This window comes from Antrostomus carolinensis, unplaced genomic scaffold, assembly GCF_000700745.2.
Source record: "Antrostomus carolinensis isolate BGI_N321 unplaced genomic scaffold, ASM70074v2 scaffold3154, whole genome shotgun sequence".
NCBI classification, from domain to species: Eukaryota; Metazoa; Chordata; class Aves; order Caprimulgiformes; family Caprimulgidae; genus Antrostomus; species Antrostomus carolinensis.
Window position 1 is genome coordinate 77,973 of NW_010312713.1, and position 27,856 is coordinate 105,828.

Sequence of the window (27,856 nt, forward strand, 5' to 3'; positions counted from 1 at the left end):
TCCCTACAAAATCCTGTATAATCGTAACATTTGTAGAACAAAAATATGGTCCAATACTGAAATCAGAATACAGGGGTCCCAGTTAAGTGTGATTCTAATGGAAAGTGCTTCTCTTATGACTGTTTTAAAGAAACCTATACTGGCATAATGTCTATGTTTTACTGACAAAAAAAAAAAAGTGTGTAAATAAAATAAAAGGCAAGAAAAGAGTACAATCACTTGGTCAGCTATGAATTCTTAATTTGTACCCTTATGATTTACTACTGGTTGCTCATCTGTTGGGAAATGAAAATGAAATTATCTCTCAGGTGAGCTCAATGCTTCTATTTGTGTCAATGTAATTCTTTCACTGGAAGTCTTTGTACAACAAGAAACAGGTGTGTAAAGTCCATGCTGTTCCATGCTGCAACTGATTTTATTTTGCCCTTCATTTATATCTGTTTTCCACTTTAGATATTTTCCTTCAAAAGTAGCTTAGTGGTCTAATTAAATCAGATCAAAGGCTTTGCTTTGCTAATTGAGGCCTATAAGAATCTGCGGTGGGCATCTGGCCTCTAGCCAGGGTCAACCCACCACACCCTCTTAAAATGCAATGCATTCCTTGAAATCTTCAAGAAGATTATTCTGTAAAAGGAAAAAAAAAATGTGCTTAGTCTATACAGAACTTGATACTCATTAAGTTCATATTCTTCAGCTGCTTGAGTTGTGCATGCACTACATATTTATCACCAGGACTGTTAATCTTTTGTAGTATATCTTAAATAACAATATAGTATAACATCTTAAAATGCAATGCATTCCTTGAAATCTTCAAGAAGATTATTCTGTAAAAGGAAAAAAAAAATGTGCTTAGTCTATACAGAACTTGATACTCATTAAGTTCATATTCTTCAGCTGCTTGAGTTGTGCATGCACTACATATTTATCACCAGGACTGTTAATCTTTTGTAGTATATCTTAAATAACAATATAGTATAACATCAAACTGTGCTTCTGGATTTATTATGTTATTGTATGCACTGGTACTTAAGGGAAAAAATGGTATGACAATGGTCATCCAAAACAGAATGAATATGAAATCAGCAGATGAGAGATTAATCTAGAACCATGTAATGTACATTAATGTCAATGGTACCTAAATTTACTTGTTAACAATGTTCGATCACATTCCACTTCATTATCAACTATAAAGTTAGCCTTTCAGGGGAAATAGCTGCTCGCAAGATGATCCATTATTAGTATTATTAATATAAATATTTAATATTTAATATGATTGTTATACTTTTAAAATTATTCTTAATTAATTTTTCCTGCCATCAGTTTATTAGAGGTGTTTTTGTTGGTTTAGTTTGGGGATTTTTTTGCTTATTTGGAAAGATTATTTTTCAATCCCAAGGATTCTGGGGAAATATTACTTTGGAGAATGGTAGTCCTGCAACTAATCTATCTCTATGGCAAAGAAAACCCAGTTGAGTATTAAGATTTTAGTTAGCGTGATGTAAGTCTAGTTAAAAGGTAGCCCATTACTTCTTCCTTTGTCATAAAGTATTAATAGAGATGTTAATGAACTATGTATGTGCTCCTTTAAATAACATTTCAATTGTGTATTAATGTGTTTTAATGTACTATGTTAGTAAATGGTAGTTACAATTAAAAAAATCTATGTTCCTCCTTTTGGAATAGGCTAAGAAATGGGTGCATAAATAACAGAAAATATTAGCTGAACTGTAAAAATGGAAAAAGTTTGGAATTACTGATTTGTCTCCTTTTACTCCAGTCAGCTGTTGAATTTCTCGCCACCACTCATTGTGCAGGCAAAGTTGCACATGACTGCATTCGATATGGATTAGGGAACTGAAGTAACTGTCAATTTATGTCTGAAGGTTTCCACTGCCATGAATTTCCTTCTTTGTTGTTATTACCTTTAACAGAAGACTAGAATGCAGTTCTCTTGAATTTTATAGATTGAAAAAGTTTCATTAATAAATTGTGTATGTGTGTGTGTGAGAGAGACCTTTCAGATTTTTAACATGAGTTTTGAAAGATTTTACAAATTAAGTAGTTGTTAAAGTAAATATAGAAACCTGCTCACATGTACCATTAGTTTGCATATTTTCTGCCAATGGACACTATTATTTTCCTAATGACTAAATCATTCATGTTGCAAGTTTATAAAAATATGTCATTTTTTAAATAACAAATATTGTTTTTCTCATTTTAATCTCAGACACAGAAATGCATCCTGAATGACATAAGTCAATTGCTACATGTTTTCTCTTGTCATTTTGTTGGAAAACTACCTGAAGCAGGAATAGCTTTTATTAAAATTGTGTCACTCTAATGCATAATACCACTTGATTGAATTAACTCTTCAATTAATAGTTGCTTGATTTTATTTCAGTCTTTGAGTTATGGTGGTGGCAAAGCCTCTGTCAGTTTTCAACTTACTTTGATTTCTTTTTAGATAGGAGACTGTAAATAATTTAGAATATTAATAACAGACCCCCTAATAGTACTTCCTTCTGTAGTAATGACATGTTCTAATTGCTTATAACATAGCAATTCTTGATGATATGGGGCTTATGGGCAGAAAACAGACTCTTCAGAAGAAAAATGTTTAGCTGTATAGAGTTCCTTGTAAAGTCTTCAGGGGAATAAAATTCCTTTTTCTACAGTTTGACATTTAGATTGACGTATTGTAGCTTCATTTCTACATGCACCACTCAAGATACCCTCAAAATTTTAAGAGGTTATCTTGTAAAGTAGTGTGTCTCTTAAAGCCTATTAAAAACTGAATTTGCCAGTACTCTGAAGATGTTAATCTCTTATTAAATCAGAATCCATTATGGAAAATAGATGAGAACCTTGGATCTTTTTGAAATTTGGCAGTGCATTCAGCATATACTACCAGCAGGTAGTAACTCTGTCTCATATGGCTGCTTACATTTCTCTTTAAAAGGGTCTTGTTGTTAATTGCTTGAAACTTTGCCAAGCTGTTAACAGGTTGGGCTGGAATTTTCCACTTAAAGAAAAGAAAAGGGCAATATGGATTCCTCATCTCCTGTATACTAAATGAAGCGGAGGCCTGTGGGAAAAATAGCATGCAATCAAATAATTAAACATTCTGCCATAGAGCGTATGGCTAGGGAGAGGAGTTGAGGGAAGCTTATAGATTCATTTCTGGCTTCTTCTGTCCTTTCAACACTTAACTTAATGAGTTTGTTTTGTGCATAACAAGGCATAATGTTACTTCACTTATTTGTGAGTGCTGGCTTAATGAAAAAAAAGCATTTGACATTGATATCCCTCAATTTGATTGTGGGTTTTGGGGAGTATTCATGTTCCTTTGAAGTTTCTTCCTTGTTTGGATTTTTTTTTTTTTCAATTTGACTTGATTTTTTTTTTTTTTTTTTAAATTGTTCCTTTAGTTTGGCACTAACCAGCAATAGAATGACTTGAATGCTTCTGGGATTGAAACATCAGCTAATTCTGTGTATGTAATCAGATATCCAAGACCAGTGCATGAGTACAGAATGCTCTGTAGATCCTTAAATTAGAAATCGTGGTCTGATAGATTTACAAGCTTGCACCCCTTTTTGGAAAAACTCTGTTTACTCATAAAAATCATGTTGATTCCCCTTAGCCTTGGCTCAGTGTGATTTCTGACTCTACATCACACTGATTTTATCTGTGGGCTGTGGTTTGGTCAGTGTGCATGCACTGTACACTAACTCCTGAAACTCAAACTCTGGTGACAAAGATAGAAAAAAAAAAAAAAATCTAACTGGACCTAGTCCAATTTTCTTTCATCAAGAAAATCATCCATAGTCCCTGTAAATATTCAAAGTGAAGTGTCACTCCCATGATAAGAGTTCCTTCTGTTTTCCTGGTTTGAGCTTGTAGGTGGTACATTTTTATCTGAGTTTTGGAGGTGTGATAGTTGGCCTCAAGCTTGAACAGTGAACACTGGCCCTTTTCTCTGTCTCAGATGCGCTCACAGCTATTTATTTCCATGTGATGCAGAACTGGGGGCAGTGACTCACCTGGAGACAGCCTTAGCCATCCTCTGCTTGGGACAGATGTAGTCCTCTCGATCCTCCAGTGGTGACACTGGATAAACTGTGACTTCATAATTTTGGGAAGATACTTAGCCACTTATATGCAATGAATCCACTGGTGAGATGGTGAAATCCTAGCCCTCCTGTAGGCATTTTCAGTCTGTCATTGGCTCAGTCACGGGCACATTTACATCTAGGTTCTTGCTGTATTATGATTACATGTAAGGACATTTTGTATTCTCCCTACCACTCCATGATGTGCAACATAGATTGATGGAAAAGAAGTAGCTTTTCTATAGTAGATGTGACAAAATTTCTGTTATTTTGAGACTTTTGACTGGAACTTAGCAGCTGGAGCTGTCTCTTGAAATTCTGTTCCAACAAGACTTTCATCTCAACCATGCTCTTTCAGCACTAATAAGGCCATAACTCAATCTTCTTATTCAAGTGACTGTAAGGCTATTCTACTTTTTCATTGTAGATGTTCAAAGTACTTCACCCTTTTCAAGATCTCTGCCTGTTTAATAAACAGCCAATTACAGATGAGATAATAAATTCTGGAGACCTTGGAAAATTTTGAGCATTTTCACTTACATTTGTTTCACTCTGTAGGAGAAGCCTATATGAGAATGAGTCGTCTGCCAGAAGCAGAGCGCTGGTATGTGGAGTCATTGCGATCCAAGAGTGACCACATTCCAGCCCATCTCACCTACGGAAAACTGCTGGCTCTGACGGTGAGTTAATCAGCAGCTCCTGGGAGCTGGCCCCAGGCCCTTTGAGTAGGTGACGTGAAGGAATGGGAAGACTTTGTCCTGAAAATTGCTTATTGCCCTATTTGTCATGCTATTTCAGTCATGACTTCTAATTAAGGATTTTGACAGTGTCATTTTTTTGTGAAACACTGCATCCATTCCTGAAAGGTTCACTGTGTAACTGAACAGTATGATCATTTGAACAGTGATTCAGAACTACCAACACACAAATCAAAGTTACCAAGATAAAATCAATGTTACCATACTACAGGGTTACGCGTGATGTTGGTTGCTTACCAAAGATCTGCCACTGGTGAAAGGTTTCTCTCCCTCAAGGAGCAACGTTGAGAGGTGTCCAAGCTCAAGGGGAGATCACTGCCATGCAGCCAGACTGCTTACTGAGGGAGCTCAAAGAAGGCTCACTTCAGCTGTCATATTTACAGAATAAAGTGGTTGGCTTGTAGTCAAATTACATGCTATGGGAAAGGTATGCATGAGACTCCTTGTGCCCACAATGTTCTTTGTTCCCTGAAAAATGAGTCTTGGAAAAGCCACCTGCTATTCATGTGTTAGTCACGTGATCGGTGTTCTAAGCTCATTTGCATCAATGCTCACTGTATCAGTCTGCTCCTTTGTGGGTTTTCAGAGAACGAATTGAAACTAGAAGAGTTCTTGGCCCTTTTACAGCTTAGGCATTTACCTTCTTCAGACTCTGAACCAAACTACCACAAGTTTGGTTAAGGGGTTGAGTGCATCTGACACACTCTGTGCCCAAATAAAACATTTATAATAATATAGGAACTTCATAAGAGATAGTAAAGCCTTTGTTGTAAGTAGTTTAGATCACAGGTAATGATATGTGCTCAAATAAAACATTTATAATAATATAGGAGATATCTAGGAGATATATATATTATTTATAATAATATAGGAGATACTATCTCATAAGAGATAGTAAAGCCTTTATTGTAAGTAGTTTAGATCACAGGTAATGATATTAATACAAAAAGTTACTTGGTATTTAACCCAGGGTTGTTGTAGTAGCCTGTGGCAGAGCTAGAAGTGCCACCTATACTTTGTGAATTACACATCTCATGCTTTGAATTTACACTTCTTTAGGAGTATCTCTTTGAGCACGTGAGAAGAACTACTCAACCACTAAGAACTAGTTCTAAAAAAATGCAGGGCTTTTTAATTTCTTCAAAATTTACTTTGCCTTTTGAGTATAGATGAGCTTGTAACTCCAGCTAAAGTAGCCCCATATGATAGTTTTAGCAGCATACCAATCCCTACTTGGTTTTCATACTTTTTAAAGATGAAAATGGATTTCTATTTTATTCACTAAAATAGTTCTGTTTTAAAACTACCTTTCACTTGGTTTTGATTCCTGCTTCCCATTTTTCTGACCATATCCTCTTTCCTGTCTCCCACATTTGCTTTACTGTTCACTCCCAAGTGTTTTCGTAATTTTTTTCTATGCTCTACTGATACACCTTTGTATGGCTCTTCAGTCCTTGTGCCTCAGTCTCAATATCTTCAATTGTCAACTTTTACTTTAACCTTGTTTATGACCTGTCCAGTCTTCAAGCAAAAAATGTCCTTGGATGCAGGGTAGGGATCCAGTGAAGAAAAATAGCTTCTAACTAATTTCAGTAGTGCCATTGCTGCTAAAAGGATCTGAATTGGGAAAAGGGGAGAAATTAGAATTTTTCTATAAAAGCAGCAAGTAACAACATAAATAGGAAGAATTTAAATTTGTTCAGTGTTATCATGTAATGTCAAATAAAGAGTTTGATTAAAAACAGCCTGGATGGGAATTTTTAGCTTGTAATAGAAGTCAAGGTGCTAGTGTTTATATCCCCACTGCCTGGCAGTTCCAGAACCTGGAAAGGCAGTTTTTTGCTACAATTTCCAGTTACAGTTAATCTTGGATATTGACAAATACAAGCACTCACTGATTACCTTCCTCTGAGTAGAACTGTAGTACAGCAAAATTTCCTAATTTACCTTACTTTTCTGTCAGATATCTTCATATCTTACACCTAAGAATAATAGCAGAAAGTCAACGCTACTGATTTCTTCTTAACAGTTCTTTGACAGAAAAGTTCTAATTTATTAGAATTGCTGTAGGGAAAAAAAAAAGATTTCTCAATTAAAAAACAAATATCTTTTTTTTTTTTTTTTTTATTTTTCTTCTTTCCCCTTTCTCCTTTCCACTGCCCTATGCTGGTACTCGTCTGGTTAATTTTGTATTTTCTGAACTGCAGTGTGTATGAAATACGAGGTCTGCTAGGGAAAGTCTGGAAGTTGTTCTGGGAAACAAGGTCTCACATTTTTCTTCAAAGTAACAAAATCTACAAATCCCATAACTCTACAAAAAACCCACTAAAAGCTACTAAAAACAATTTTTATTTTTGTCCCCTCATTATGAAAGTTCAGTTATGGGATTAAACTTTAGTCACATACCACATCTTTGGGAAGGAAGTGATGAAAAATGTTTGTGAATCCTTATAGCAGAATTGAACTGTTTACTTTTCTCCAGGGATGTAAACACAAGATACATGTGAGGTGGATTGTGCCTTGAGGATCTGAACTATGTTTGTGGAAGAAAGTATCTCAATGGCAAAAAAGACAGGAGCTGTATACGACTTTGAACACTGAATGCTGCACTGTGATAAGCAATAAAAGTCTGCCTATCCTTTCTCAACACACTTGCTTACCCTACTTACTGTGTACCATAATTGTAGTCTGTTCTTATAACATTTGTTTGTTATAATTTCTTGACACATTTTTCTTTTATTACTGTTGCTTCTTCTCATATTCATGGCCATATGTACAGATAGGGGTCATGTCCATTCTATTAACAGCAGCATAAGCCGAGATGGTGCTGATGTCCAGTTGGCTTGTAGTAACGTAGGACTTCATAAACACATAACAAGGCAATGTGTTGATGACAAAGTAATTAGAGGTGGCAGAAAAAATTTAAGGTGGTTATTTCAGTCATGGAGAAAAAAAACATTTAGCTTTGATCTATTGAAATTTGACATTTATTTCATTTAATTCTTTCAGTTACAAACTCTGAAAAGACATTCAACATGATGAGGAGGAGATCTGGCAATAGAATATGATTTTTTGTCTCTGTGTTGGTCATTTATCCTCAATCAGTTTTGCAGCCTACCATCTGCTCAGTGATTCACATTAAATGGATTTTTTCTAGTTTGTAATATACGGAACTGTACTAGTATTAGTTCCAATCACAAATACATGATTGCTGTAACTGGTAGGCTTCCTGAAAATCTACACAGACTTCTTTGGGATTCAATAGCAGTAGAGCTGCTCTCTTTGCCATAGTTTCAGCCCATACCTAACTTGAGGTACCACTGTGATTTATTCTTCTACTAAACTTTGCTACCTAGGCTCATGGTCTTCTTCTCACAGCCTTATGTATTTAGGAGAGACAAAAGCCTACTTCAGTCAGTTTTCGGATGTTAGAGGAGAGATGTTTTAGAGGCTTCTTTCCCCTCATCTCATTTTGCAATCCTGTTTCTGAATGTAAGTGCTGAGACAAAACCGTTGATAACACTTCTCTGTGTTTTCTTTCCAGGAGAGAAATGTGAGATGGTTGATGGAGTGAAGGGTGGAGGAGGGGGTTAATATAGATAGAAAAAATCTTTCTGTCAGTGAAATTGGGAGATCAGGAAGGCTCAGACAAGTTCCTAAATTCCAGCCACAGGCAATTCTAGTATAAAAACCAATAGCAGTATAGTCAAACCTGTAAAGTTTACAAATTCAGCTGTGTTTTACTTCCTGACTTAAATTCCAGTGCAGTGGCTTAACTTTAACCCCAGCTTTTCTGCCTCCTCAAGTCTGTTTCCAGTATTACTGCTTATTAAAAGCAGCGTGACATGATTCATTTAATCCCTTAGTTCCAGTCTGGATACTTGAGACGTTTTTTTGTACCTTCTGTTTTCTTTCCCTTCCCATAAGGAACTGTGAAGGTGACCTATGTCCGGTGTATAAACTAGAGGTTTGCAGAATTACTTGCTCGTTACACCAGGCTATCCTTTCCAAACTTCCAGTGAAAGCTTTTCAAAATTTCATAAACAGGGACATAGAAATAAATGAGCATTCTAGAGTGTAAGCTATTCGTTTTGTTCATATTGTCTGGCCTTGCTTCTGTCAAACACAAACTAGGAACTCGGCACATTTTCTAAATCTACAATAACCTGTGCCTGTCTTTTTATTTTTTATTTTAGTAATTGTGTTCCACAGCAGACTTAAAATAAAGGCACCGTATACTAGATGAGTTTGTTAGTTTAGCAATGAAAAAATCTGCTGTGGGGGGTTTTTGGGGGTTTTTTGGTTTTTGTTTTTTAATTATTTCCAACTTGAACGATAACCTGTATGAACAATCTGATCTAAAGAAAATGTTAACTCTACTTTGAGCAAGGGATTGGACAGAGTAATATCTCAAGGTCTCTTCCAACATGAATCTTTCTATGATTGTGTACCTTTCTTTGTTTTCATGCTGAAGCTAGTTCCAGTTTACTAAAAGGCAGTGTTTTTAATAAAAGTCAAGGTAAGACATATTTAAGATTAACACCTATTATCCTTTCTTACTGAAAAGAGAATTTAGAGGATTAGGTTCTACCAGAATGGGTTACCTTTTGCAAGGTCATGAGTGGCATTTAAAACTGTCAAGAAGGCAAATCACTATTCATCTACTGTGAGAAACTTGAAGTTAGTATAACCATGCCGTAAGTGACAGATAGTAATTCATGTCATCATCTTAGGTTGATTTTAGCAGTTTCCCATTTGCACGTAGCTAGTATCACTACTGTTCCAAAGGGCAATCTAAATTTTAACCTTGCATTTTGTGAGGGATAAAATGAACAACAGTAAGCAAAAGCATAATCTATGCTATTTAATTTTACTTGTGCTCATTCATTTCATTTTTTTATATAGAATAGGCTATTTCAGTTGGAAGGGACCTACAATGATCATCTAGTCCAGCTGCCTGACCACTTAAGGGCTGACCGAGTTAAAACATACTATTAAGGGCATTGTCCAAATGCCTCTTAAACACTGACAGGCTTGGAACATGGACCACCTCTCTAGGAAGCCTGTTCCAGTGTTTGACCACCCTCTTGGCAAAGAAATACTTCCTAATGTCCAGTCTAAACCTCTCCTGGTTCAGCTTTGAACCATTCCTACATGTCCTCTCACTAGACACCAGGGAGAAGAGATCAGCACCTCCCTCTCCACTTCCCCTTCTCGGGAAGCTGGAGAGAGCCATGAGGTTGCCCCTCAGTCTTCTTTTCTCTATACTACACAAGCCCAAAGTCCTCAGCCACTCCTCACAGGACATTCCTTCCAGCCCTGTCACCAGTTTTGTTGCCCTCCTCTGGACCCATTGGAGTACCTTGTCATCCTTCTTAAATTGTGGGACCCAGAACTGCACACAGTACTCAAGGTAAGGCTGCACCAATACTGAATAAAATATGTTCAATTAAAGCACATAAAATTTGTAAATTATTTCATTCATAAGTTTCCATATATTTCAAAAAAAGTCTTCAAAAGACAACACCTACACAATTTTTTTTATTTGTGTATCTGGGAATATGGAAAGATACAAAACCAAAATAACCCAGTAAAGTAAAAAGTTAAATAAAAATCCAAATAAAGCAAGCTTCCCTTCTTTACCCTTGAAAACCTGCTAGTGACACCCTCATATCCATCAATAATAATAATATTAAATACTGCCATTTCTGCACAAAATTATTGTCAGTAAAGTTTACTTCCTAAATAACTTTAAAGATGCATTTGTAAAACTCAGAATATGCTGTTCAGCTTGTCATAACTGTAATTTACATTGACACAAAACAAGCCAATATACCAAACAAAAAACAAGTCAAAACTAACTGTTAATTTGCCATTGATTCTTGAAATATAGAGAATCACAGAACAGTATGGGTTGGAAGGAGCCATGGGCAAGGACACCTTCCACTAGACCAGGTTGCTCAAAGCCTCATCCAACCTGGCCTTAAACACCTCCAGGGAGGGGGCATCCACAACCTCCCTGGGCAACTTGTTCCAGTGTCTGACCACCCTCATAGTAAAGAATTTAAAGCCATTAAGCCTTTTTCTATCACTACCTGCCCTTGTAAAATTCCCTCCCCAGCCTTCCTGTAGGCCCCTTCAGGTACTGGAAGGTTGCTATAAGGTCTCCCCAGAGTCTTCTCTTCTCCAGACTGAACAACCCCAACTTTCTCAGCCTTAAGTGGTATAGTTCTAATTTGCATGCAATAAAACCTTTGGAGTAAAAAATTACTTATTAGTACTAAACCAATTATCTTTGTTTCTATTTTAATGCAAATATTTGTCTCTTGGCTTGTTAGCTCTTTTGGGATACAAGAAATACCAGGTGGTTCTGGGCATGCTGCTGTATATGCAGAAGAAAACAGTCCTAGGGAATAGCTAATAGTCTTCTTACCTAACATCATAAGTCACAAGTATTTCATTATCCTATATTGGATAATGTTGTATGTTCATATCTAAAAATTACAGCTCATGAAAGTACAATTTTCCTGAAAATATATTAGAGCAGTATAATTTAGAGGTGGAAAAGCATGATGAGTAGCTCAGCTAGTAGAATAATTGGAAAATAGCCAGTTGTCTAGGGCTTAAGTTTGTGGTTTTTAAAATTATTTATTTTTCAGAAACAACATGTAGCTGTTTAGGACTGTAGTGCTTTAGCATTATGTATTTCCAAGTGCTTTTCATATCTCTTAACTTGTTAAACTGCATAAATTACTTGAGAAATTTATTTGTCAATGTGGCTTGTTAGTTGACCTAGCTAATCTGGTAGCATGGGAGTTTTGTAACGCAGCATCTGAGCCTCATCCCTTGCTTAGGTAATTTATTCCTATATCACAAAGAAAAGTGTAGGTTTTTTAAAAGGCTTTAAAATTGGAAGGCTCCCAGTTCTAAGATAAAAAATGAGTCTGTCAAAAATGACGGTACCAGGTGAGGCCTTGAGCACGTACTGTAATTTATTTTCCATTTTATCAGCAGACATTCTAGAAGAGAAAGGGTTGGCTATCATGGTAAAAAATAATTTATAAATAAGGCTTTTATTTTTTTTTTTTCTCCTCTCACTTTAGTCTTTTTAAAGAGAAGACTAAGAAACCCTCCCTCCTAATGGCTGGTCTCTCTGCTATCAGGCAGTGGATGGTTGTTATAGTAGCATGCTAGTCTGAGAAGCTTTATTTCAATTATAAATAAATCTGTTTTGAAGTTCTGTTTTATCTGTTTTAAGTGAATTTGAGCCCTCAAACCACCCATCAGCTTGCAGTCGTGCCTGTAATTGCTCAAGTACTTAGGGCAGCCCCATATTGTAACATTTAGTCTGTTGCATCTAGGAATTACAGGCTTTGCTCTATTTCTTTGGAAAAAAAACACAGTGTTTTCTTGCATTTTACAAAGCACCACACAGTGCTGTTAATCTCCTGGTTTTTACTGGCTTGGAAAATCATCCAAAGTGCTGTAAGAAAAATTTACTTTGTCTTGTAAAATTTTTGTGTTACCAACCATAACTCCAAACCATATTAAATTCAGTAATAATCACCCTAGAAGATTCCCTAAAATCCAAAATATTTTAAAATGCTTTCTCCAAAGGGGGTCGGTGAGAAAGCAGACATAGACATGATAGAGACTAGCAGTGTTTGGGATTAAAATAAATGAACAGGATTGTGACATCTAAGTATCAACACTGAAGTTAGATACATTTTTAAGTTTCAAAATAGGCTCTCCTCAGTGGGTAGCCATATTTTTGCCTGCAGTTGTTTGTTGCTTGTGTTCCTGACAAACAGAAGGCTGGAGAGATATCCTGCCATATTTGGTTAGTTGTGAAATTACTCAGAGTGCCACTATCAAATACCCAACTGTATTCAGTAATTGCTGTAGTCTTGAAAGTAATTTAAAAATAAATATAAATAAGTGACAACATAGAAATAAATGGAAGGTAGTCAGATCAGAAAAAAGGGGAAAACAGGAGAAAAGGGGAACATAGTGCAATAATGAATAGACTAATTCCACATTTATTATATCTGTAATTACTTGCTTTTGATGTTCCATTACATAAAGGAAATTTGCATTTCTGTTGCACAAGTCTATCATGTGGTCATATTTTTTATGTCACTGGTTGATGGCTACTCTTTTTCTGTCTCTAGATTTACACAAATTGGAAGAAAGCAAGATGAGGTAGAACAGTCATGGTGTCAAAATAATTGTGACTGTTTTTAAGATATAGCAATTGAAATGCCATATGTTAAATTTAGGTCTGATTTTCTGGAACAGTTTATCTCTTCTTTTAGTAATCAATTCCTTTAAAAACATATATTTTTAGTAATACTTTTGAGAATGATAAATAAATGCCTATACATATAGAAATCTTTAATCTATGAAAAGACATTTTCTGAATGGCTCAATTTAATTAGTTGAGTAAAGGTGTTAGATATTTAAGTTTGGGAAGCCAAATCCCTTGGCTGTTAGTACTGGTTCTATGAAGAATTTTTTAGTGAAAATTGGATATTTCAGTTAAACTCCCATCATAACAAAGTATTAATGACATTGAATCCTTAAGAAGGCTCTCCCTAGGAAGTCAAGCTAAGCCAAGCAGTAGCCACTGCTACTTTTCTGTCATATATTCAGTTTGTCTTTGGAGTCTGACATAGACACTACAATTTTTCTTGTCACTTGAAATCCTTTGAGGGTTAAAACTGATCCAAGCACAAAGTTTCCATTTAGTTCTGAATTTTACAAATATCAGAAGTTGGTTTTGTTTTTGTTTCCAGTTTAAAAGCAGTTGCTTGTAGGGGATGGGAGGAGTGGGTTTCTCTCTTCAGTGTGGTAAGTCATGTTTATTGACTTCAGAACCATAAGCCCTATTTTTTTAAGGTTTGGTTATCTGGTGTATCTGAAGCATTAACACCTCCAGGCTGAATGTCAGGGTTTCTGAACTACAGAAATTTCAATAGCTGACATCTATTGAGCTTGTATTTCTTCTGTGGTTGGCCGCATGCCATAAGTATTGCGTCCATAGATATACTTTTCAGTCCCCTTAGGACATATGTTTGGCTGCGCGCCAAATGTAACAAAATTAATTGTAAAACAGAATATTTTCATTTAAATACAACATATCCTTCTAAGTACTTGGTAAAGGACTCTGGAGCAGGTATTTAGGCACGTAACCCCTCACTAACCTCCTTTAGGGATCTCATCTTCTGTATCTTGTTTCTAACATCCTGTAGACAGGAAGAAGGGAGACCTAAACTTCTTGCTTTACATAAATTTACAGCTTATTATAGAAAATATCACTGACACAAGATGAACTGCTTTCATGAAAGAAAGAGATTTTTTTGTTTTGCTACATGGTTGAATATAGGTGCCAGTCACCTGTTATTACTCCGTGTGTACTAATTTTGTCAGTAGTTGTAGAAAAATGCATGATATAGGCCCAATTTAGCTTAGAAGAAATTCACAGGATTCAGTGAAAACAGAATGTAGAGACAGTGAATTTATATTCTACTGACTGGCAAGTGATATATGAGTAGATATTAATACACTAGTTTATCAGAAAATATAAAATGTGGTTTGAGAATGAATGGAAAGAAAGTGCCTAACATTAAAATTTACTTAACATTTCATTACATATTCTTGATATAAAGTAATCTAAACCTTAATGACTGAGGTGAACATATCAGTATGGGTCTAAACAGTAAATAAATCACAAAATGTGGAATGAAATCTGTTCTTTAAAAGTTCATATAAGACTGTACACAATCTTTCTTGGTTTTAACAATGATGTAACAAGGTAAATTCCTTTTAAACTTCAAGTTGCCTAAAAATAAAGACTAAAAAATGGGTATATATATATAAAAAAAAAAAAAAAAAGGAACAAAACAACAAGAAACTTTTTTTTTTGGGGGGTGTGGAATTCCTATGCCTATATTTCTCTCCTATATAGTTTTGAATGCTTTAGTAAAACAAGAATGCTTTTTGTGATATGAGACCCATAAAACAAGAAAATGGATGTCAAATAGCTCTAATGTATTATTGCTTAATCAGGTACGTACTGCTTTACTTGACCCTACTGTCACCTTAATAGGGTCTGAATCATGCCCCAAACCAGTAAAGTCATGAGCTGTGCTTAAGATTCCTAAATCTATGTATAAGCAATGGTGTCACATTCAAAAATGCTTAAGCTCTAGTGGATTCCCACCAAAGTCAATGGGCAGTGCTTAAATCTCAGCTCTCTGGTTATCACGCCATTAATTATCCCCATAGATACGGACTCAAGAACCCAGTTTATGTTACTACTTTCTAAAATAACCTTGGTTCATAGAAAAATTACACCGACTTCAGTAGAATCTCAGTCAGGATAGTAGATGGATTTGTAGTCAACAAAAATCCACCTGTGGTTAAAGGAGGACTAACGTGATATATTTAGATGGAAGCCAACCACTTAAGTTGCAAATAGAGGGTTACACTAAAGACATTGCCTTTTATTGATCGTACCAAGCCTTATTTCTAAAAGTAATTTACTGGATTACACAAGCAGTATGCATAGACTCACACGTGTGTGAAGATGCTAGTCCAGTGAAATGACTGGGAAGAAGAGCATTAGTCATGACCTCAGGGCCAGGGGTCTATGAATGTGTCACACTGGACAATAATGAGAAAGTTACCTCACATTTACTATGAGATAAAGATTAGTATATGGTGAATTGTCATGGATTAGTAGATACATATTTATGACCTAATTTCCTCCAAAATAATGCAATTCTTGTACCAATACACTAAGATTAATATATTACACCAAAGAGAAGTAGTATTCTCTTGTTCTTGAATTTATTAGAGAGCCAAAACTTGAGAGGATCAGTACTAGTAACAGTGTTTTTTTCTCACCATGGTCATCTAAGGATATGAGAAAGGAAAACTTAGTTTGAAATGATAGCTTCTTTTACAAGTCTGCTGATACTAGTTGGGCAGAGAAGGGCTTTCCATGACTGTAAACTCCTCCCCTCCGCAGCTATCAGTTTTTCTAACGAAATATATAGTACTTCTAATTACAAATCACTTCTCATTACAAATCATGCCTCATGTACGTGTTTTTCTGGGCCAGATGTTAGCCTTTAGAAGTCATTGCTTCTCTGCTGTGTTCAGTTGTTTTTATTTTATTACGATAAAGATGAGATGAAGGGGCAAGACTGATCTCTTTGCTGCACAGGAACTAGAGACAGATAAATTTTAGACCCTTGAGGTGAATAATGCAAGTCCCATGTATTTCAGGGTCTAGCGTTTCACATACAGATTATGGTGCAAGATATTCACACTGTAATTCAGAATGAAGAAGGAAAAGTGGTAGAAATAACAGCAAAATTAGGGGAAAAAGAAGAATCCACCCATTACTTAAATACTAGATATAAAAGTAGTTTCTTGAGGAGCTTGCGTATTTCAGTGTTCTCATTGTAATATGCAACTCTAGTTCCTATTTCTTTAGTTTTGGTAAGTAAAAACTTCAAGAGTTTGTCACTAATTTAATCAGTTATACACTACTTAAATTGTTTTGCTTGTTCTTTCTGTAAGGCAAAAGGAATAAATAAGCAGATCTGCAGTAACTTAAAGAAACATGACATAGAGTCACAAGTTCAGTTCAGACTTCTTTACTATCCTTGTGTAGTCTCTCTGTGAATTTAAAATGTCCTGGAGAGGAAGAAGGAAATATGTAAAATAATATTTTTTTCTGTATTCAGTGTCTGCAGTTTAATCAATCTTCCATTAAGAAATCTTTAAATAATTCAGTCCCTTTTTATTAAAAACGTGAATACTTGCAAAAAAAAAAAAAAAGAGCAGATGTGGAGAATGACAGTCAACTGCATTTGTGACACAAATTGAGTTCCTTAGGCAATCACATTATTACCAGTTAAAGCTGGTAAAACTATTGAAAAGTGAAGTCTCTGCTATACTGATTAATCCCTTGCACACTTTTAAGAATAATGAGTATTTACAAAATATTAAGTTGGTTTAAATTGCAGAAACCACCTAATTTGTTGAGCCACCTTACTGGTTACCACTGTATCGTCATGGTTTCCACAATAGGGTTATTCAGAGCTGCTCAGCTATATTAATCTTTTCCAATTTTACTAGCATCTCAGGGTGCTTGTGCCTCCAGCAACCTGAAGTACAGCAGCTGCCTCAACATGAATTTGTCACAGAGTGCCAGAAGAGTGAGGAAAAATATTGGGGTGGATATATAAACAATAGTTTTGTCCTCATTTTTTAAATGATTTAAGAATTAATATAAGGTCTTCTACCAATGTATCGACTGCCCTTAGCTAGCTCTCTTTCCTTTGTCATACTGATCACAACATTCTTTTGTAGAAAAGCCCAGTTAAGCAATATGTCTCACCATATTAGCAAGGTTGGTCATTGTCCTGGTCTCTAGGGAAGAAGTGACTAAACAAACAAAAACCACCTTGCAGTCAACTTGTACAATGAACTAGTCTTAAAAATCAAGCTCACAAATTTAGATTTAAACACTTAACTGTTTGGCTTCCAAAACTGCAGATGACCAACCATTCTGATTTGAAGTCTGCATGATCTGTGGAGAGTGGAGTATTTCTGAAAGCCAGGACAACTGGTTTACTAGATTATAAAAGCCATATGTTTGTTACATTCATTTTTTTCCTTTTAAATTTGCTGGTGTTGCTGGAAGGTGGTAATCATGGGCAATTCATCTTTATTTAAGCACAGGGGAAAAAAATAATGGAAGTTTTCTATATTAATGGAAAACTGTTGAAAGTTTGTCCTCATAGGCTTTACAGTAAGGTCTGGGTCCAGTAAGGAGAATATCAATACAGTCTTCCAAATCGATTATTGAAGTGTCTTCATTAGGGTTTCCTTCCTCCCCCGCCCCAGAAATTAGGTTGATCATTGTTTATGATTCTGTCTCATTGGTCTCCGCACTAAAAAGCCATAAATATGTCAGAGGATCTCCATTAGGGATTGGGCTAGGACCACCCACTCATTTCTCCTGAGCAAACCAGTAGCTGTCAGATAGCACCTTTTCAATAGCTACTGACGTAGACTGGATGTGAACTGGTGACCAACAGGTGAAAGGTATTTTGTATCCCATTATTAATCCTCATAGCCATCGAGTCCTTCCATTAAAATCTTATGAATAACTTTTTTATCCTTTAAATAAGTCTGCTAGCAAGCAGTTGTAAACTTACATTTTTTTGCTTTGTAAAATTGCCAAAGCATGTGGTTGTGCATATACAACTGCACACCCTGCTGCTAGAAACTGGGAGGTTTCCAGTGGCTCTCAATGCCTGCATTTATATGGGTCAATACACATAACAGTGAACAAGCACACAAAGTGCCTTCCTGCCCCAAATCAGTATTTTTCAGCTGTTTAAACAATTATTTGGATTTTCTTTAACGGTTAGAATTTTATGCTCTTATGCCATGTGTTTTATTTAACACTGAACACATACAGTGGGAAGGGACAATGACAGGGATAGCCATCTTAATCTAACTGCACAGTGTGTATGTTCTGTTTTGGTAGTTAAGGGTGTACATTGGATAGTTGAAAAAAATTGATAAATGCTACAGTTGTGAAATGGCTGGATTATGTCAAATGGTTGGATTTTATATAATTTGACACAAAAATAAGGCATATTAAATCTATGCTGAGATACTGACATTTTAGCAGCAGACAGATGGCATCAAAGAGGACATTTTAGATGGTATGATGTAAGGTTCTTCACACTGCCATTCTGCAAGAAAATGCCTTTTTTTTTTTTTTGACAAATGTGGGTATATGAAAATGATGGCTAGCGTGAGCAAGTGGAGCTAATGCTGATTGTTTGTAGTCGGATCATTTTATGTATTAGGTGATATAATGTAAGATATTTATCCACTTCATCTGTGGGTATGAGTATTTGAGCCTGTTAATAGCAGAGTCAGTCCTTTGATGCCATGTATGCTGGCACCTGTCATCATTCTGTACTCCAGGTCTCCTGACTGGCCTGAACTTGAGTGCAATTTGGAGAGTACCAAAAAGAGTAGAGCAGTCATGTACTTTTAGTGATCCCAGTAAATGAAAATTAATCCTGTTTGACAAATGTTTGTGGCCTTATAGTCATAGTTCTGTAGGCAGAAGCTACACATTTTGTGACCATGTTCAATGAACTATCCTTTTACATTCTAGAAATAGACAAAGAGACAGAGTACAATCAGCTAAAACTAATTATGTTAATCTGTTAAAAAAAGGAATTATGCAAAATCTGTAGATGTTAATTCTGTCAGTATTAGTGATGCATATGCCTGATACCTGTTGTTTTGAAGCCTCAAGGGTAGACTTACATATATCATGATACCTTTTGCCAGACTAATGCCAACCTTGGAGTTAAATGTGCAAAATTTAGTGTTTAATTATGACCCCCCCCCCACCACCACCCTGATTATTTTAATTTGAATAATTATTTTATACCTTCACAAATTTATGATATGTTTTCAACTGCAGATTATTTTCTTCACTTTTTGTTCTCAACTATGGTTGTATGCTATTTAAAAAAAAAATTGAATTTAGACTATAGGTATGTCTGTCTCTACTGCACTAGTAGATGTGGAAAAAATCAGTCTAGGCTGACCACCACCCTGATTATTTTAATTTGAATAATTATTTTATACCTTCACAAATTTATGATATGTTTTCAACTGCAGATTATTTTCTTCACTTTTTGTTCTCAACTATGGTTGTATGCTATTTAAAAAAAAAATTGAATTTAGACTATAGGTATGTCTGTCTCTACTGCACTAGTAGATGTGGAAAAAATCAGTCTAGGCTGAATATCATATGCTTTTTTGTTTTAAGGTTTTTTGTTTGTTTGTTTTTAAAAAAACCCCAAACTAACAGAGAGACAAGAGGCACTGCAGTATATGATAGTGTGCTCTATCATATAGTTGCACCATTTGGTTGACAAGAAGCCTTGTGCAATGTGATATGGTTTTAAGGTATACAGGTTTACCAAAGAAAGTTTAATAAGGCTAAACTCTTACCTCCAGTGAACATTAATTTTGTGAAACTGGAATATCGTAAATTATAAGCCTGCTTGTACATTCTCTGCCAGAATGATATCTTGGAAATAGAGCCTCTATGTTGGTTTTGATGGAACCTGATCTTGATATAGTTCTTGCCGCACTGCACAACTTTTTTCTCTCTCTCTATTTCATTGTCTCCCGGGCCCTTGAGGGAAATACTGAGAATCTGGAACAGCTGTAATCATGAACAGACCTTGTTATTATTCCTATGTTAACTTGTGGGATAGTGCAGGATGTGTGCAATGTCTGTTCCAGACCACAAAACTTGAGAAAGCCTGTATGCTTGTTTCTGTAAAATAACACTCAAGGCAACCTTGAGAGGTGCAGGCCACAATACCTTTCTTCCACAGTGGTTAAGCTTAACTGTGCTTTATTCTGGAGGCCTTTTGTTTTATAACACAAACCACAGCAGCCAGTTTCATCGGGATAGGTATAAGCAGGTCACAGGTATCTTATTGAATAGCTGCTGATGATTTGTATTTGAGTATCAGCCTGGGCTAATCCAATAACGCTGTTTTCTTCATGAAAAGAGTAATGACCACTAATGGATCTGCTCTGGCACTTGTATACCATAATACAACTTTAGAGGCCTGGTGATCTGAGTGATAAGAAAATCTGTGGTTTGTAACGTGTCTGTTCTTTTTACCATAATTTCTGTTGTGTTTTTTTGGTTTTTGTGGGGTTTTTTTCTGATTGTTTTTTCATACCATTGACCATTGTATTTAAAAACTACCTTTTCCATTTCAGTTATGTTTTATTCTTGACAGATTGATTTCTGATGAAATCTTTTTTCCCATATTTGAATCAGAAATTTTTTATTTTTTTTTGGTTTCCAACATTAAAATCTGAAATATTTTCTGCTTATATATTTTCATTTGTGGTGACTTTACTGTTGTCTGTGTGTATAGTGTTATTTAGGACACGAGGAAATGGAATGAAGCTGCATTAGAGAAATTTCAGAGTGGACATTAGGAAAAGATTCTTTGCTGAGAGAGTAGTTGGTCACTGGAACAGGCTTCTCGGGGAAGTGGTCATGGCACCAAGCCTGTCAGAGTTCAAGGAGCATTTGGATGACACTTTTAAGTAGTCCTGCAAGGAGCAGGGATTTGGACATGGTAATCCTTATGGGTCCCTTTCAACTTGAGATATTCTGTGATTTCGTAGAACCAAAACATGTTTTTTCCATTCCCCCCTCCTCTCTTTTTTTTTTTTTTTTTTTTTTTTTTTTTTTTTTCTTAAAGAGCATGACTACATCTCCCTTGTACCTTCCTTTCTGATTTTATCTTGGATCTATGTAATACTCATCCCGATGCCTGTCCAGAAAAGTAACATGGAGCTCGATGTTCACCTAAAGCCCTTTGCAATACATTTCTACCACTTCCTTACTTCTTGGACATTGATGATGTTGGGCACATTTCTTCCTTAGTCTGGAGATCTGCAGCATAAAGTAGCTGACTACAAAGCTTACATTAACGCTTAAACGTTCATATTTATTTAGATTAAGCCTAGTGATAATAGTAGTTGTTTTTCTCTAGTGCCTGGAATTTGGAAATTGTAGCTGTACATAATTGCTCCATGGTAACACACTGTTAAAATAATTTTTCCCTTTTTTTTTTTTAAGGGACGCAAGAGTGAGGCAGAGAAGTATTTTGTGAAGGCTATTCAGCTGGATCCTACCAAAGGAAACTGCTACATGCATTACGGTACGTTTCAGATTGATAGGGTTTCCACACGTATTCCAGGATTGCTGTTAATCTCTCTGAGTGATTAAGGATTTGAGAAGTGCTACTGGCAAAATACCTTCTTTAAAGGGAATGAAACTAATCTACCATGTATAACTTCATCTCCATTTCAATATGTTAATCACTGTAGAGGGAGAGGTGAAGATTTTCATATTTCGCGTAGCTTTCCTCCTGTGAGGGGCATTTCAATATTGCTGCCTCTCTGGGAAAGAAAAAAAGGTGACTATTGCCATATGTCGAAGTTTCGTGGCCTGGAATATTATTAACAGTTTTGGCCTGACTTTGCTGGCTGCCGGTGGGTGGGCAGCTAGAAGTTACACTTCAGTGTGTGTGAGTTCTGTATATTGAAGTGCCTGTTTTTTGTTGAAGACTTACGGGCCATACATCTACCTCCTTCCCAGCATCTTCATGGCTTGAAACAGATAAATATTAGAAAGAGTTTTGACAAGTTGGCTATACCATTGTCATACTAAGCCATGTGTGTGCTTAAAGCATGCAGTTAATTTGAAGGTATCTTTATAACTTTGGACTGTTTTTGCTAGATGTGCAAAAAATATTTCCAGATGTCATTAGTCCCAAGGAACCAAAAATATTTTCCTTTATGGACTAATTCTTACTGCATTTTAAAGCTGATAATAGATAAATCTAAAAATGCAAGCTATGTAGTCTCAATTGGAATATATAGAAAGAAGTAATAAATTTAATCTTAGTTAAGGAAGAAGGTAGGGAACCACAAGCATACTATATATATCTTCGTATATTGTTTTAATTTCCTCTTCTGATTTTAACTGGTAAATGTAAAATAAATGAGAATGAGTGGCCAAGAGGGAAAATTAATCTCACATAATAACCAGGTTTTTACTTTGTGTGATTCCTTTGCCTGAATTGCTCACACGTTGTATTTCTGTTTGGTCCTATGCAGTGTAAAATTCTATACATTAGACTCCCAGAGACGATGCATACATTGTTACTTAGAACATGTCATGGTATTTAAATGAATGTAGCCCAGTGCTGCATTATTTTGTGTTATGGATCATTGCAGTTAGTGACCTTGTCTTCTATTTATGCCTGTACAGGTAAACCTGATAGGGGTATTTGTGCACATAAGCTCCATTATTTCAATTGTATATAAGTATAGTTGATATCTCAAGTTAATGAGGAAAAGTTGCAGCAGATGGTTTCTTGAAATCTTACTGAAGCTCCTTCCAGCCTTTGTTTTTAAGAAATTTATCCTTAATTATTATGAAATCTCTTTGCATACAAATTCAAAGGTAGGTCTCAATAATCCATCCTGGCAACTGATGTTATGAGTGTGTATATTCTATTACAGGTCTAGACTTTTTTCTCTCTCATTGCATCATTAGCTTGCCTATGATTTCCTGCCATACTCCCTCTGTTCATTTTAAAGTGCCCTGGAAACTAAAAGCAAAGTTATTCAAAACATCATTCATCTTTGATGTATTGACTACTTAATTACCAAACTACAATATTAAAATGGTACATTGTTTCCTAATTAAGATTATTCCCTAAAAACTTTAGCAATTTTTTCCTTTATTGTGACACAGGTACAAAAATAGTTTTTTGTGTCCTTGTGCAGAGGTCATTATTGCAAAATAAGTGAGATTCTGCTCTGCAGATTAGGAGTGAAGGGCAAAGTTTAGTAAGTGTTTGGAATACTAGCATAGTAAAATGTGATGCTGAAGGGCTGTAGACACAAGAAGATTCTCTCTACCAGTCATTGGGTCTCTGCCGTGGAGTATTATACATAGAGAACTCTACTGAATGCAGGTGAAACCTGTTCTTTTGATTGTATAACTTCTGATCACCTCACCAATTTCAGTGATGTTACTCCATGTTTATATCAAAGTAGCTATGAAAAAATTATGGTTTATTTATGCTTGGCTTATGTCTATGTAGTACAGGTGATCTCAAAACCTTGTCACTTTGAGTACAAGACTTGTCACAGGTACAGTCCATATTCTATATGCCAAGTGTTAAACTTTGGGGAAATGCATCTGTATTTTGCATATAAATCTTAAGAGATTACTTTTTTTCTCAGCATGAAGATGCTGGAACAGAGAATAAAATAGTTGGCATCAGCCCTAAAAAACCACTTACCTCATGGAACAGCCAAATGAGAAGAGTAGTCAGTTGGGACATAATAGTGTGTTGATGGAGGAGCAGGAATAAATGGACTGAACATTTTCTTCCAAGTGCACATGCATGCATACAGTTATAATTTGTGCTCCCAGGATGTGCAGATGTTCTTTTTGACTTCTAGCCTTTTGGACTTTTTTTTTGTTGAGGTATCAGGAAAAATTGCTGATATTCTGTATCTTTTAAGAGGCTTACGTCTGTATTAAAATGTGCTTTAATTCAGGCCTTAAGCAAAAGAAAGCTACTCTTAGAAGATGTGATTTGGTGCAGGAGTCAGCTTATTTGATCACATGAAAATTTGGAGAGAGAGGTGAACAATTTCATGGATGCTTCTTGGGAGAATACTGCCATAGCACATTTCTCTGGTCGAGCTAGTGTTATAATTAGTTTCGTATAGGTTATATGCTGGCTTTGGATTTCAGTGGATTTAGGTTTAAAGTGGTGTTTTTCAAACTCATTATGCTTGGAGATGTCTGAAGGGAGAACTAGTGGAAAAGCTGAAGAGATAAAAATCCGTGCACACTGCAGACATGTAACACTTCATTGAACCTACTAGATTTAAATGCTCCTGCAAAGTTTGAGGCATTTAATTGGGTATTTTTAATACACTTTTTTTAAAGAAGGCTTGAAGTGAACAGTTTTGGTTAAACTAAGTTGAAGTTATAAATGCTTATTATTTCCATCTTTGTTTTCTCTGGGAAAGTTTTCTTCAAAAATCTTACCCACATTTACTCAAGATATTGGCTCTTGTGCATCCCACTTTACTTTGAACATTTAACTGAAGTACACCTGATCCTGCAGGACCTCAGTGGCTTCTGTCATCAACAGATTGATGATGTAATTGAAATGGCATGTTGGCATCTAAGGAGTGAGTAGGTCAAATTTGTTAACAAGTGTGCCAAACATAGAAATGTTCACCCAGGTCAGACCCGAGACATTATTGCCCAGAGATTGTTTAGTTTTGGATACAGTATTGACTACCCACAAAGGAAATACAGACCTCCAATTTCTGTCTGCAGTGAGCCTATCAAAGGAAAGAAATTAGATTAATTTCAAACGGTGAAATACTTAAATGCTTGTCTGTTTGGAAAGAAACAAAAATAAATTCTTCAGTATCTTTTCATTGAGATGGCAAGTAGGATGCAATCCTATGCAACCTCTAGGTCAGCCTGCTTTGGCAGGGGGGTTGGACTAGATGGTCTCCAGAGGTACCTTCCAACCCCTACCATTCTGTGATGCAGCAGTTGAGGAGTTTGAAGTTGTTGAAGGCTTTCTGTACTAGCTTTCACTTAAGCAAGCGAACAAACAAGAAACCACAAAAAGCTACAGTGAAATTTAAATTGTACAAGCATTTTACCTCAAAAATTGTATTATTTCCTTTATAATTTCCTGTTAAAAAAAGGAAAGAAAAAATGCCACTAAAGCAGGTTTCATTTTGCTTATTTGCTAAAAACAGGTTTTGCTACCATGCCTCTTAAAGTGCATATAGAGGCCTCTCTCCAACATAATGAAAATGGAGTGGCAAAAAAAAAAAAAAAAAAAAAAAAAGAGAGAAAGAAAAAGTGAGGTTTCAAGATAAATATGCGTACAGACGTCCCTGTTCCCTTACATTTTTAATGACTTAATTGGAATGAGGATGTCTAGAACCCAACAGGACGTTCAAATTAACTCTGTTTTATTAATCACCATTGAGACCTCCGTTTAAAATAGTTTCCTTTGAATAATACATTGTTTCTAATAACTCCAAATTGTTTAATGTTTCCTTTTTCATTATAAAAATGGATTATTCTCATTAGATTAATTATGCATTCACTTAATTAGGCAATTCACATTGATCATCTGCCTTTTTCAGTGCATTCCCAGTTACAGATATAAAATAAAATTAAAACCATGCTTTCAGATTAGGTAAAACTGAAGCATATTAATTATACTCTCATTGAAGGAAAAACAGATTAACATCTTCTCAACCATTCTAACTTTTTTCTTACACTGTCTTTCACTTTTGCATTTGTGATAATTTAGGAGTTATTTTTATAGATTTTCTAATATTCTGTTTTTTTAATACAAATTTAACTTAGTTGCTGTTTTTATTTTTTTCACTTTCATCCTGAGTCTTTCTAATCATTGTTTCAGCACAGAACTTTTAGCCCCTCTTGATGCCTAAATTTTCACCTGGGTTTGTGAGCACTTTGTATCTGTCTTGCCTCCAAAGATGACTGCTTTACCACACCTAAGTCCCAGCCTGAAAATGGATTTGAACTGCTGTGGTTTAAGCTTCAAAATAAATTTCACTGAAATATGATAGGAGTGGATTTTCCACAACATTTTTTTTCAGTCTTTAAGTCATACACTTATATGTGTTAGTGAGCATGAGGGTTTGCATATGTTTATAGATGTGCATTCAGTTTTCTTCTTGGATGTGATATATTTATAGTATTTCTGTGTAGTCACCTTTTTCACAGTGCTGGAACTTTATGTCTTTGTTCTTCATTGCCTGAAGATTAGCCTGGGAAAGCTTCATTTTTCCCCTCATATATTTAAGGAAAAGGACTTATGAAGAAAACATTGTAATAATGAAAAAGAAATTGTCAAATTTGTATTGATAAGAAAGAGAAGTATCGACCATGACCTAGTAACAAAGTCTTATTCAATTCTTCAAGAAAGATTTATGCCTGTGGAAGAAAGGGCACCCTAGTCCATAGGAAGGTCAGGTTTTGCCTTTGTCAATGAAATCAATAGAACTGATTTCACAATCCATAATTCCAGTGAATGAACTGTCCATTTCTGACTGACGTGTTAGCTAAAAGAGGTATATACCGAATGATAAATAAAACAGAGTGCATGGATCTGCTCCATCGAGAACACCAGATGCTACATGGCAATTATGTATTAAGAAATTAAATTCCTTGTTGAGATGGAGTCAGAGCCAACCAGATGTAGTACCTCCATTGCTAAGTCACTTTGCCAGCCTTCCCAATATGCATTCATGAACCGTTCAGCAAATGAAAGGGTTTTTTGCCATTTAAAATCTTTTGGAAATCCTAACATTAAATATATAAGGATTTTATAGGAAAACTGTAAAACAAATTTATGGTACTCAAGTAACGTGTGTTCATAGAACATTCGTGCTTTTTGAAGGAAGTGTCTCTCTGTCTTGAGCATACAGTATCATCAAATTAAAATCCTGACTTTGTGCTATGGCTTATACCCCCACACACAAAATTAATAAGTGTAATTCCAGGAAGACAGGATTCCTAGACTCAAAACAGGAAGAGAGATATAACTGACTCACAGAATGTCTTCATTAAGCTTCCGACCTTTCTGCTCCCAGAACTCTGTCCAATAACCTCCATGTAAGAAGTCTTCAGCTACTGTTAACATACACCATTTTTCTTACTTCTAAACTGAAACCAAACAAGAATATACCAGAAACTGAAATATTCAGAAGAATATACCAATTCAATTTTGTTTGTGATTTTCTTGGCAGCTGTGAATAATGAGCATACAAAGGCATATACACATAAGTTGTCAAGTCCCTTTTGTTGCTCTCTAGGCTATTGCTATCATACCACATTAGAAGATTATTGAAAACCATTATAATAACTATTTATTCCAAACTATTTATTCCAGTCACTTGAGTGGAATGCAGTGGAGTATTTCCAAACAAGCTAGGTCACTGACCCTAAACGCTGTGGAATTTCCGTGTTTCTGGCTCTTCCCTTGAGTTTATCCTTAAATCTAGTCATTCTGGCATCCCAAATACATGGCTGACTGCTTCCTCAGCACAATATACTAGACTGCTACAGAGTTGTGGTATAGAACTTGCAGATTAGAGGCAGGACTATGAAATGTCCTAGAAATGTCCTAGAAATGTGGCTTTATGCTTCTTTCATGTTGCCTATGAAAAAGCCTGTGGCACAGAACAACCCCAGAGACCTTTTTTAATGATCATATGTTTTGACCTATGAGTACTGTCTCA

The 27,856-nt window shown here is 35.6% G+C and overlaps 1 protein-coding gene across 1 annotated transcript in view; it reads left to right on the forward strand.

Annotated features, from left to right (window-relative positions):
* Positions 1-27,856, forward strand: part of TMTC2 (transmembrane O-mannosyltransferase targeting cadherins 2) — a gene marked incomplete at its 3' end in the record, with an annotated part of 84,387 nt that overhangs the window by 42,176 nt on the left and 14,355 nt on the right. The window contains exons 6-7 of the mRNA XM_010167077.2: positions 4,671-4,792; positions 21,600-21,681. Coding sequence (XP_010165379.2) covers positions 4,671-4,792; positions 21,600-21,681 — 204 coding nt within the window. The remainder of the gene's footprint in view (positions 1-4,670; positions 4,793-21,599; positions 21,682-27,856) is intronic.